The following is a 14,015-nucleotide window of genomic DNA, read 5'->3' on the forward strand; positions in this document are numbered from 1 at the left end:
GGTATCTTTTCATTTTGGCATCCATAAATTAATAAAATGTACTATTTTTATCATTGGTGTTGGATTCCTGGAGTATCTAGTTTCTTTCTTTTTAAATTGTTTTGGTGCTGGTTAAATGCTTTACACTAGTTCCTTTGAGTAAGCTTGACTGCCGAAAGCTACAGATATCCAGGGTAGAGCTAAAGTTTAACAAACAAGACTCAACTGGTCCTTTAGGGGGTTGGTAGTGTATTACATGGTGAGGTTACACAATCACATCATATAATACACCCCATTGCCTCACATTAATTTCAGAAATGGTTGCTACGATATGTCTGCAGATAAATCATGTAACTTCTGAACACACAAAAAAATATGCATGAGAACAGTATACATTGCCCTACTGTAGTCTTATGATACTTGTGTCTAACCACTGCATCAAGCGCTAGGAATAATACCAAAGAGGATAGTCTGTCTCCTAAATGCAATATATACACCAAAAAGTGTACAATACAAAAAATATCAGCAATTTTGGCACCTAATCATGGAGGTAGGACTTAATCTTTCTAGTCATCACTAAATATTGCCCCCGGATCATTGAATCAAGAGCATAAAATCAGTGGAACCATAAGACTATGGATTCTAGAGCTGTCCCAAGTTCATGAAGTTCAAAAGGAGAAATCTGGGATCATCCGATAATATCCTTTTTGACGCCAAACTTAGAGGACAATCATTTTTTGTTACAGGGTTTATCGTACAGAAGTTGTGATATCACATCCTTTGCCACAATTTTCCCTAAAAGGTTTTGCTCATTTGTGATAATGGCACTAATCAAATTTAGCTTTATTCGGTTTTCAATTTTGCGCACAAAAAACCATAATGCACAAATTTCACAGTACCATATCACAATTATTACACAATAGTCATAACTAAATTAATTTAAAACGTGAAAACAGTTTTTAACATTTCATATTGCCACTACTATACAATGATTATAAAAGGGAATTAATGTAAAAAGATAAAACAAAATTTACAGATTTAAGAATATTTAAAAAGCAACACCTGGGTACATATTTCACAGAGGGACAAAGTTCAGAGATATTTCCTACATCTAATCATACATTACAAGAATGAGATAATTTTTGTTACAAGGCGTTCATTATCTAGAAAGTGCAGTGTGAGGTGGGCCGGACGACATTGTCTCGTACCTCAAATTTTCAAGATGTAAACAAAATACAGGTATGAAAATGGTTAAGAATTAAGATCTGGGAGCATACTTTAAAAGTAGGACAAAGTTCAGAGATGTTTCCGTCATCGAATCGTGCGTTTCAAAAACAAAACAATGTTTCTTACAAAATATGAATTGCCTAAAAACTGTAGTGCAAGTTAGGCCGGACGACATTGCCTCATACACCAGATTTTCAAGATAGGTTTAATCCACCTCATCCTCAGCTCTCGATAAAATTTGCAAAATAATACTATATGAATTGTTGAATGGGGCGAGACTCCGTCGCAAGGACAATTTGGTAAGGTTTTAGACAGTCTTTTACGGTCGGAAAGCTTACCAAACGATGAAATACATTGAGCCTGATGCATGTAAGAACAGATATGTCATACCCTCTTATTGTATATGTTAAGTATGGTTGAATAGCGAGGGTAGAACGGATCAGTTGGTTCCTTTGAACCGTAGGCTTTGGTGCCTCGCTGGCAGCTAATCTGTTTGCCTCCATATGGTTCATACATTGTTTTTTTAAAAGCTTTCTAGAGATTATATCCATCGAGGAGGGATTGTGATAGTATTCAGGCTGGCCTAAATCATTCATAAATTATTTTATGTATTTCAACCACCTGATCTCTAAGGTGTGTTCTAACTTAAGACTGTCACTTAACACGTCTCGGCTGAATGTTGTTTGTAAGGTGGTCCGGATCCGGTGCCACAATAAAACTGGTTGCACCTTTATTATGTCTATAATATATGGTAGGCCCAACTCCGTGTGGCAAATATAAGTTGATGAGCATCGTGGAACAGCCAATAAATACCTTAAAAATGCATTCTTAACCCTCTGTATTTCGTTTACATCATAATATCCCCATATTCCGGCCCCGTAAATAGCTGTACTAAAGCACTTAGCTTTGTAGATTTTAATCAGCTCTACTGGGGGTCTCTTTCCTAACTTTTGTGACACATTGACTGGGTTTGTTGTCGTTCTCATGAACAGAAGTTTCCTGGCTTTAATGCCCTGACACCACGATCCCTTGTGATCAATTAAAATTCCTAAATAGGAATATGTTGTAATGGTTTCTACCTTTTTGCTCTCTATGAAAATGTCCCTCGGCTTCCTTCCGTCCCTCCCACAGTTCATTATAAAGGTTTTAGTGGTATTTATTTTTAGGTCTAAGTTCTTCATGAAATCATTACAGATACTGAGAGCCCGCTGTAGGCCTATAGGAGTTTGGGCCATAATTACAGTGTTGTCCGCGTAGAGTAGGGCAGGTACAGGGCGTTTTTGTATCTGAGGTAGGTTCCGACACCCTTCCAGCATGGCTTCCTCCAAGCCATTTGTATATAGCGTAAACAGGAAAGGTGCCAGAACACAGCCTTATCTGACCTCTCTACTTGGAACAACGCTATACATTCTCCATTGGGTTCATATCGTACCAGAGCTCTTGCATTTGTATAAAGTTCTCTTAAGAAATTAATTAAACGTACCTCAACCCCCATTGCCTCTAAGATACTCCATAATTTTTCATGGGATACACAATCAAATGCGGCAGTGAGGTCGACAAATGCCAGGTACATCTTTCCCTTTCTAGATTTTGTACATTTTCCCATTAATATGGTTAAATTAAGACCCTATTCTATTGTACCAAGACCCTCCCTAAAACCAAATTGAAGGTCTGAAATTACATTGTTATCCTCGGCCCATTGTTGGAGCCGGTTTAGGACAATACGGCCTGCCACTTTACCCACTGAATCCAACCAAGAAATGGGGCGGGATAATGGCACTATGAGTCTCCAACTTATTGGTCGGACTTTTGTTATTCTTTTTTAGTTGTGTGTTTCTTTTCCATGTAAATGGTATTTCACCTGGGGGGTTTATATTTTATGGCTTTTACCTGCTTTACACGTGCTGACGCACCATTCATTGGATATAGGGACTTTATTCCCATCAGGATTGTCCTCCTTTTTTAAAGAATATTGATTCCGTTCATGATGGTACAATAAGATTGAACACCTGTTGAGAGATTGCTTTCTACCCTACGCAAAACTAATATTGTGGTCATAGAATATAGACGGGTCCAGCTTCCAGTGACCTGATGTCTGCGGCAAAGGAACAGCACCCATGTCTCCGAATGTAGGCATGCGACTGTTACTACTTGAAATACTCAACAGTAAAGAATTTTGAAAAGCAGTATTACTCTGAAAATCTCTAATATGAAACGTAAGTAAGGAGAACGCTTACCTACAACATCATATTGACTTTAAATATGAGAAAAGAGGGAAGGTTGATGTGAAAGACTAACAATATACTTGTGTAGCAATGGAAACTGACACTTAGGGCCTGATTTAGCCCTTGACGGATGGGTTACTACTTCACAACAGTGACGGATATCCTGTCTGCCGAAATATCAATCCCATAGGATATAATGTGATTTACATTTCAGCGGATGGGATACCTGTCACCGTTGTGACGAAGTAACCTGTCCACCAAGCTCTAAATCAGGCCCTTAATTGCTAAAGATTCCCGGTCCTCAGACAACTGTTTACTTTTCAAATATCTTGTCGCAAGAAAACGAGAGTGCTGTGCTTGAATGCTTTCTCCCAGTAAGATGCATGCTGGGAGTTCAATTCCTAGTACAACAGACCTTCAAACAGAGTCTGATAGGCACCATATGGAAGTTAAAGCAGAGTTGCTAAAAAAAAGTGAAGCAATCTGAGTGTGTGCTATGGTTTTCCCCAGCAGTCAAAGTTAAAGATCTGAGGAATTTATTGATTAACATTTCAACAAAGTGTGCTATTTAGACTGGGCACCAGTAGTGTTCTAGGTGGCATTCAGAAATGAGTGAGAAACAAGTCTAGCCGGTACCAGACTTGCAAGACACAAGGAGAATAACAGTACAGCAGTTCTGAAGACGATCAATCCATAAGATTATAACAACTCTACATTGCTAGAATTGTACATTGAGGAGCAGCTAAAGAAAAGGCTGGTCCAGGGTTTACAACTGCACTGCTTTATCCAAAAGGACAGACCTCAGAGTAGCAACTGGCAAAGCTCTGGGTCAATATTACATGCAACGGTTGATTTTCACTGGACCAGTTCAGCATATATAGATCGTGCCCTAAGATGTGACTACATCCAGGGGCCCTGGGCCCCCACTCTCTAGCCTGTGCAGCTCAACTCAGTGGAGTAAGCAGAGGGTTTTGCTGAAGGGCAGTCGCTGTCTGCTGTGTGATTTGCACCCAGATGGTGAGTCCTTCTTTCAATAAGGTTTTTTTTTAAATGCTTTTATGAGTTCCTGACTGGGTGCTGCGTGGGATTGGTAAAAGGTGGGAGAGAGGTATGCTAAGCCATTGCGCCGCCACTGGTCCTTCACTCTTAGAAATAACAATTGATCAACGAGACAACTTTTCCAATCTAGGCATTATCTCCTCCAAATAACTAAGTGTGTTCGTTGAACTGGTCCAGCTGATTTGAATCAAGGCTATCTTGGATTGGATGATTTTTAAAATAAACCTCAGGACTTGAATGCGGTGTCCATGTGGCATGGAACCAACTATTTCAAAACAAACTTTTCACACAGGCTCAAGTCTAACATTAGCATGTGAGGGATGGAAGAATGGCCACTTTATATCCATCCTAACCATCTGAGTATATTCCAACTCTCCTCCCTCCAGAACTCCATAAACCACCAAAGTAAACACTGTCCCAACTCTATAGCTAGAAGGACATTTTAAAAAAAGGAACGAAAGTCTTGTTTGCATATGGTAAACAGAAAGCATCATGCAGAGACCCATCTCACAGGTTTGATGAAAACCAAATATGGGCCTTGGGTGAAACATAAGGCAACTCTTTTGGCAAAAGAGTTTGGTTCAGCCTGCGATTTCAAACGTAAATGTTTCTTTTTCCTGCACCTTTTTCAATTTCTCTTCCAGAATACTAAGAGCGAAGTACATATCTATAAATGCAATATAAACAACATTTTACAAAACCAGTAGTACTGACACACACACTTGAGGAATAGGGAGAAGACAGGCAGCGTGGGGTAAAGGGCATTTCTTAAAAACGTACCTTACGTTTTCTGGAATAATTTTGAATGGTTTCATTTTGAACTCGGGTAAGTGATTTACGACCATTTATCCTCTTCCTTTTGCTAGCCAAAATATTTTTTTCATATTTTTTCTTTATAAGGTTTATGACAACTTTTATTTTCTTTGACAGTTTGCAGAATTTTTTTCCATAGCTCTTTGTTGCCTATTCAATAAGGTACAACATGCACAGATATCTAATAATCGGTTACACGGTCTGGATAAAATAGATCAGAATAAAGATACATCAAAATATAAATTATAACAATTGACAAAGTTGCATATCCGGTTTCAGAAGTACCTCGGCTCCCACTATAATGAATACATTTCCATTGGATTATGGGAGCATGCAAAATAGCTGCATCCCCTCCCATGTAGCCTTAGTGTGGCTAGTAGTCCTTCGGATCTGGCTGTTTTCCCACCCACCTTATGGGCAGATTTATACCCGTGTGGTCTGTATTCTCCGTTAAGTAGGTGTGGGCTGTTGCAGGTCATATAAGTATTGCCCAGCCAGTGTGTGTCCAGCCTCTCGGTTTATGGCGGTCGTTCATCGGATTTGGCCTTTAGGGCCCACAGGAGCGTGACCCACTCTGTGTGGTTGGTGTCCCTTTGCCTAACAGTTGGTGGATGCAGGTCATAACATTTATTTCCTTGGAGCATCATTTTATAAACTCTTAGAGCCCTTTCGAGACCGGTGGGGCTGTGGTGGCCTTCCAGCTCATCGCTATATTACACTTGCACAGAAGCAGAGCCAAGTCGAGAAATCTAGATGTGTGTGTGGCTTTTTCAGGCCTCGAATCTTCCCAATAGGCACTCCGCAAGCATCATGGGCAAGTGCCTGCCCGTCAGATCTGTTAAAAAGTCTACCAAGGACTTCCAGTACGTTTGTATGTGGGAGCAGTCCCAGGCCATGTGCAAGAAGTCTGTGTCTCTCGTCTACAAAAGGGGGTGGTGATGGACGGAGCATCTGAACCAATCAAACACTCACACCCAGTCAACAGATCTGGGTTTAATCCATCACCGTTCTTTAGCCCACTCTGCCACCCCAGTTCAGACATGGCCATATGCAAATCAGTCTGACCCTGTGCCTCATGGGAACAGTCCAGCCCGAACTGCCAAGAAGAGCTTTCCTGGACCGGAAACAAGCTTCCGAGGACCGGTTTCTGGCATTTCAGCCATCTTCAGCCAGGCTTGCTTGAATCCAGAGGCAAGGTGAGCAAGGGACTCACGTCTGAGCATACCCTGCCAACTTGTGTCTCTCATCTGGCATCTGGGGCATTCCGATAGGAGCCCTGGAGACATGTTGGCAAGTTGGGCTGGGGATACATGGTGCAACAGAGATAATTAAGTGGGGTATATTTAAATCGGTGGGTTCTATTCGCTCTGTTTGTGCATTCCAATATTTTACGTTGAAACGCCTTCTATCTTTTGTTCCCATTTGGTTCTCAGAGCAGCGGTGGGGGCGTTGAACACTGGGGCAAACGCCCTGTGCATACAGATCCCCTTTGGTAGATTGCACATATATGCATTGTATCCTTATTGTTCCTTTTGTTTGCCAGTTGCATGATAAGGGCACCCGGGCAGCGGGACTACCTGTCCCAGGAAGCTGCGAGGAGAGGACCGGCAGCCCCCACCCCTTGGACACCGGTGATTTTGAAATACTTCTCGCGCCCCCCGCTTCGCGGGAGACGCATCGGCCCTGTGTGCTGTGCTGTTTGGGGAGAGCGGGGACGCAGCGGGACTACCTGTCCCAGGAGGCTGCGAGGAGAGGACCGGCAGCCCCACCCCTTGGACACCGGGGATTTTGAAATACTTCTCGCGCCTCCGGCTTCGCGGGAGACGCATCGGCCCTGTGTGCTGTGCTGTTTGGGGAGAGCGGGGACGCAGCGGGACTACCTGTCCCAGGAGGCTGCGAGGAGAGGACCGGCAGCCCCACCCCTTGGACACCCAGGAGGATATATTCAACGTCTCATTTCCGGCCCGCGGGCGAAGCCCGGGCAAAGGGCGGGCCCTCTAAGGCCCTCAGAGGCCCTCAGAGGCCGGGACGGGCTACTCCACCTGACCTTTCCACTGGATGAGGTATAGAGACGCACCTTACGTACTGACTTGATCTGTACTGCTTATTGTCGCTTTTCCGGGGTTTGTATACTAAACATGTCCGTTTGGGAGGAGCTCAATGCCCTGTGTGGCACCAAGTATGTCCTGGATACATCACCCCCCCAACTATGAGCAATAAATCTGACAATTTAAATGGCACTCCGCGGGACTTACCTTTACCTTTAAACAATGACAAAATTGAGTCCTTTGCTCTGTCTCGGGGTCCCAATATTAAAAGGAAGCATGATGGGGTAAATGTCAATGAGAAACAACCACAAACTCTAAAGTTATGCACCAGCCCCACATCTTCCCCCTCTAATCCAACCACACCAATGGCGGATATGGATGTGGACAAAATAGATGATCCTGTACCGTCCTCCCAACTGACTTTGCTGGCTCAGCTTGAGCAACTGTTTTTATCTGTCATATCACCTTTGGTAACAAAACTTAATGACTTGGGGGACAGGCTGACTAGCATTGAGAAACAAATCAAAAGGAATTCTTCACCAACCAATAAGTTGGTAACACCCGTTTATCCTAATCCCCCCACTACCCCTGTTAAGCTTAAGTCAATTACACGTAAGAATGCCCAAACCAACATACTACCTCTTAATTCACCTACCGCAACAGGTCCCAAAGTGGCATTGAAACCTCTGTTAATTAATTACACAGTGGCAAGAGGCGTTCCAGTAAAAATGCCACATATTAACTTACCTCCCGAAGCCGCCCCATACGTGACTGTCCTCTCTGGGGTTCCCCCACTTAGCCAGGGAAAACACGAAACATACCAGAACCTGCTAAATAAGGTTATTTTTTGGTTACAGAACAATAGACCTTTGCCACCTGATCTAGACGGTGGAATCCTGAGCGTCAGGAGGGTGGGGTGGATAGGTACGCTGCCCAAAAACACCTCTGGGGACCTGGTGTTAATTAAATTTAAGAATAAGAACACCACCCCATACTTACGATCCTGCCTGCCCAACGAAGGAGATGGCCCCATTTGCATTTGTGACTTGCATGACTTCTACCCAAGTATCACATACATCCCGTTACCCAGATTAATGGCTAAGAAATACAACCCCTGGGGAAGGGGACCCTGTGCATCTAGCGCCACTAACCATCTAGCCTCTAACAGATTTGAACCATGGCTTAAAAATTGTATTTTCTGATAACCAAATTTTAAGAGGCCACTCATGAGTACCAGCTCAATTAATACAGTTGTATGCAATTAACAAGTAAACTGCCGACATTGGTTTGCCCGACGTTCTTCCCCTGAACATTAGCTATTTTGTGGCACTGTATGCATGACCCTTCCTGTTTCTTTTAGAGCTGTTATTGATTAACTGATCCGTCATATCCATTTAATCCTGTTTTAATAGTTGATATTAACTTTGTAATGAAATGTTAAGGTATGTATTTTTGTATTGTTGCTGCTTTTATGATTTTTAAACTAAAATCGAATAAAGCTAATCTAAACGAAACGATAAGGGCACCCTATAAACCAGAATTCTCACCGCTAGTATTGTGTATACGATTCTCAAGCCTTAGTATTGCTAACCGTTTTGGAAACAAGCTGCTTCTGTTAAAACAGGATTTTACAAGAATTGTCACTTCAGTATAAACATCGTGTGTTTAAGCCTGTAGCCAGGCAGGAGAGCCACCAGGCTAGGAAGCAATCGGACTGACGTGCACTACATAGGATGCTGCTGCCAGAAGACCTGGAAAAAAATATAAGTAAGGGATGCACTTACAAAAGACATCCCGGAAATGGTTATGGGGGAAACTGTAGAAAATGAGACCTTATTCCGCTACATCTGTTATAAAAGCCGGTGGGCATTTTGTTTGCTTCTGTGTTTTTTTGTGTTTTTTTTTTACTTTTTGCCTTGGCTAATAATCATTGCAAATATATTGTTTGCATTTTTGCTACACCATAGTAGTGGCTAAAAAAGGTTTGTCGGTACATTATCAATGCGTTTGTTCACTTCCAGAACAAAAAGAAAGGGGAGCCTAAAAATAACCCTGTTGTGGTCTCTGGCAGATCTGCAATCTCATGACTGAGCCGTCCTGTAGAATAGCTCAAAATGGGACGGGGGGTGGTGAGTCAATTAGAATCCAACCTATTTCACGTGCTCTACAGATTTACAGACTAGCGTCACGAGGCTGGGGTCTACGAGCAATCCATCAGAAGGGCTGACATCTTTGTCTCACAAATAATATTTCTAGACCGCACTTAATGCTTCCATGCATTCATTTCTAAGAACTATAAATAACTGACAGGGTCTTCCTATTACAGGTTAAAATGAGAATGTCTCCAGTCTGAAAGGTACCTACTCCTGGGAGATCTATGTATCGTGCAGATCACGTGCTCCAGAGTCAGATCAGTGGTACGCCTCCTGAAGAACTGCCTGCAGTGCAAGGACACTGCTGCTGAGCCCAGAGAGGACCTTCAGGATCTGCGTTAGTGGCAGGCTTTAATCCCAGTAAGAACCTTTGACACTGGATAGGGTAGAACTGGTAGTTACTATAGTTCATCTCCAGTGCCATTGTTCATCTCAAGTGCGCCCCAACACTGCAGCTCAGTTATCAAAGTTCTACACAGTATGGATAACAACGAAGAGCACCGGGACACTCCGTGGAGTAGCCCTGTGCTTAACAAATACCCCTATAACTATAACAATATGCCTGCTGGGCACACACCACCACTAAAAATACCAACAAAGCTGTGTTAAATCTTCAACTGATTGAGAGAATCGTATGCATCACCTCATGTAAAATGTTTCTGCCACAAAATCTACAGACAGTATAATTCCACTGAAGAGACATTCACTTGTGGGCCAGAAGGGAATGGTGTACTTCATAGGCGCTGAACGTGCGGGGTGGGATGCAATTTTATGCTCATCTTGTCACATGTGTCTGTGCTCAAAGACAGAGGTTAAATGTCAGGCTAAGTCTTTATGACAAATGTATTTTCTTTTATTATGGAGTTTACTTTTCTTTCTCTGGCAGCAAATTGAGAGGATTTGGTAAAGTGAACTAAAAATCTTGCTGGGGTACATGTAGTATGAAGGGGAAGGCTGTCATATCTATTTTTTTCTAGCACATAAAATGTAAATACCTGTGAATGAACTGTACAAATATTTCAAAATATATCACCAGTAAGTAAAGTACAAATTAAGCACATTTTTGTAATTCCGGGATATGATTGAAACAAAGATTTTAATACAATAAAGACACTTGACTTGGTGATGCACAGATGATAAATGTGATGAAAACATAGTTTTATCAGTAAAAAAATATATTTTCAAATATAATGGCCAATTTAATAGAAAATGTGCTGTCTGAAAATGACCATACACCACACCATGTTTTAGTAATATATTTGCAACAGTGTGCTCCAAAATCCACAACCGGCTACATACCACACCCATAACACTCTCCTGCTGAATTGTGTGGCTCATTTGCTACACTTCGTGTGATGCTTGGGTCTTAAGTAATGCACCACTGATGGCAGTAGCCCCACTCTGAAAAGTGTCCCAGCCCTACAGGTGTAGTTTGGTTTCTGGGCAGAGGGCACTTACATATTTGCGTTCTAAGGCAGAGGATCCTCGTGTACATAGGGTTATGGGCCAGAGGGCCCATGTGTATTTCTGTTTGCCAGACAGAGCCCTCGAAGAGTCTAGGTTCTCTGTGCTGCTCTTTGGGGAGGATACGGCGGTGATGTTTTCAAATCACAACTGGAAGGAGTAAGGTGCACTGGTAAGAATGCTTTATTGAGGCTTACCAACCGGCCCTTTCATAGGCATGCAGTATTTTTTCGTTTGACCTTAACAGAACCATTCGTGAAAAAAGAACATTGGTGTTTTCTAAAACTATTTCTGTCATGGTGAACAGCTGCTCGATGCTGTTGCCAAGTAAGACAGAGAACGAACACTCTCTTAGATGCTAAACAAAAAGTATTCTACTGGCGCCACTTCAAGCGAAACACTGGTGAGAGAAGTCCTTAAGGAGGCAGTTTTGTTTGCAAGCCACGGAATCCTTCATTTCACACACAAAATCAAGACAGGGCCACGCTAACAGGGAGGTTGTGCAGCCAAGTTTGTAAACACGACTTTTCACTCAACCGCTGGCTTTACCCTTTACTTACCAGAGCATTTCTAGCAAAAGAAGGCCGCGTTTTGGATAACAGCAAAACCCAAAAATAAATAAACATCTCTCCCTACTAGGTGGCCAATGCCGACCTCGCCGAATGGTAGAGGAGTAGCTGTGAGAGCTCTAGCCAGCCACTAATAGTGGACTTCCTGTGCAAGAACGACACCCAAAGTGGCACTTGGCATGCATACAACCTGATGCGCAAAGTATGTGCGGCGCAGTCAAGGTCTTACAGCTACAGAAGAGAAAGGTGCAGCTCGCGTCAGAGCCTTCAAGGCAATATGCGCGTTTCTGTCACCTATATATCTGTTGAAGTGGCCAACTCACCCCCTTCCATGCCCACTGTCAATTAAGGTCCCAAAACAAAACCCAGAATCCCGCTAAAGCTACGAATTCTGGATGAAGGCCATCCACAGCAAAATGTATGCAGTTTTAAGAATTTAGTTTGCATCCTTTACACAACTTTAGACAGAAGTAGCTCTCTCAAATTTGGACTATCATTCATGAAACGACTTGAACAGACCCTTCACATAATTGCTTACTCCACGCCGCCTGCATTATTTCAGTGACAAATCTGATGTCCTTGCCCCTTTAGGCTGAGTATGTATTGTTCGAGTTTCTGAACACACCTGGATCTAAGGAAATTGGACTCAAAGGAGACAGGGGCCAGATGTTTATGGAAGTGCTGAAGCTTACAGGGACCTCTTTCCGTAGTCATTCATACAACCAGTGCCAATGGCCATGCTAAGCATCTTCCCGAAACCAACGGGAGGGTAACGTTTATACAGTGACCGTGGTTTTCGATAATCAGGGTCGAATTGACAACATTTTTGAACCCGCCTCCGACTCAAAAACACTATTCTTTTGCAGGACCCCGTGGCTCCGGGTAATGCGTGCAGCCTAGTTTGTAATATTCGGTGTGGTGATTTGCGCTCCCAGTAACACTTAACCAGTGAGGAAAGCCCTTGAAAACGTGCCATGGACGAATGGCTAATATTGTGGCTGAGGGTATGAACGAATAGCGGACCCCGAAGTGGCAGACAAATATAGGAAAAAGTGCTTTGCGAAGTACATAGACGGATAAATGAGGGAATCGATGAGCACACGCCTGAAGCAGGAATATGACGAGTTAATGAGGGAATGTAAGAGATGTACCGCTAAACGGGTGTGGGTGCAGGGGGGGGCAGGTGGGTCGAAGGAGCGCAGGGGAGTGATCGATAAGGAAAGAGGCATTTAAACAAAGGCAGACAGGAACGACTGGGTGAATTCATCACTAATCAAAAGAACGAATAAGAGAACTGGATGGCTTAATGTGAGAGCAAACATAATAATTAACAAGTGGACGGCTATATTAGTAATATACCCGGCGTCCACTTGTAATATCACTAAGGGCACAGACGATTAATTGGTTCAGTGAGTGAACAGAGAGGGGACCAGGCGAACAAATGAGCTGAACGCATGGTAGAGTCGTGGGTAAACAAAAGAACAAGCGGTGCAACCAGTCGCAAGTCATCTTATTGAGAAAGTAACCTGTGTGTGCGAACGAATAGATAAATAAACGCACAGGGGGGGCGGGGGGGATACGTAAGTGGATTAATGGAGGAGTAAATAAGTGATGGAGTAAATAAGTGATGGAGCAAACTGGAGGATACATTAAGGGGTGGAAACAACAGATGAATAAACTGGTGCTTGGAAAGGAGGGGTGATGGGAGGACTGAGTGGATAAAGGGTGGCTGAAGTGGAGGGAGTGGAGGGGTTCGTGGGGTCCCCTCAAGTCTAGCCGCCCCGTACCTCCCCGCGCCGGTAGAGCTTGCCGAGGGCCGCCCTGGGTGCCAGGAAGTCCCGGTGCCGCAGATTCTTGGCGCTGCTCTCCTTGAACCACATGCCGGGCACTGGGGAGGCGTCACCGGGAAGTACCGCGAGGCTGAGCGCCCGGAGAGTATCTGACACCCGGAGGCCCTCGTGAAGCGGGTGCCCGCCCACCGACTCCATAGTAACAGACCCTCGGTGTCCCGGGAGCGGCCGTTAACGGACAGTGGGACCGGTAACCATAGACTACCCGACAGGCTAGAGTGGCTCAACCATAGAGTCTGAGGATCCCAGAGCAGATAGAGCCTGGGAGGGGCTAGAGCGTCTCAGCCAACTGTGTCTCAGGATACCAGAGTGAATAGAGTTCAGGAGGGGCTAGAGCGTCTCAACCACAGGATACCAGAGTGAATAGAGTTCAGGAGGGGCTAGAGCGTCTCAACCAACGGAGGCTCCAGAGTGAATAGAAACAAGGAGGGGCTAGAGCGTCTCAACCAATGGCTACAGCCGCTAACACCAGAGAGACAAGAAATATGATAGAGCGGCTCACCTCAGAAATAGACACAGAGAACAGACTTTTTTACCTGTCCAACCAGAGGGGAGCTGGAATGACATTCCTAGTTTTTTGCCCTGAGCTGCACTCTCAGGGTAGTACTTTATGCCATTCAAAATTACT

At 43.7% G+C, this 14,015-nt stretch overlaps 1 protein-coding gene across 3 annotated transcripts in view; it reads right to left on the bottom strand.

The window, feature by feature from the left end:
• The window catches only part of DALRD3 (DALR anticodon binding domain containing 3), a 105,013-nt gene extending 91,388 nt beyond the window's left edge, over window positions 1-13,625 (bottom strand). For 2 of the 3 annotated variants that reach the window (XM_078661798.1, XM_078661800.1), the window contains exon 1: window positions 13,325-13,589. In XM_078661798.1, coding sequence (XP_078517924.1) covers window positions 13,325-13,525 — 201 coding nt within the window. In that variant the 5' untranslated portion in view covers window positions 13,526-13,589. Of the gene's footprint in view, window positions 1-13,324 lie in introns of all 3 variants that reach the window. The other variant, XM_078661799.1, reaches the window with a different exon arrangement.
• Between the last annotated feature and the right edge of the window lie 390 nt (window positions 13,626-14,015).

Source organism: Lissotriton helveticus, chromosome 9 (genome assembly GCF_964261635.1).
Source record: "Lissotriton helveticus chromosome 9, aLisHel1.1, whole genome shotgun sequence".
Classification (NCBI taxonomy): domain Eukaryota; kingdom Metazoa; phylum Chordata; class Amphibia; order Caudata; family Salamandridae; genus Lissotriton; species Lissotriton helveticus.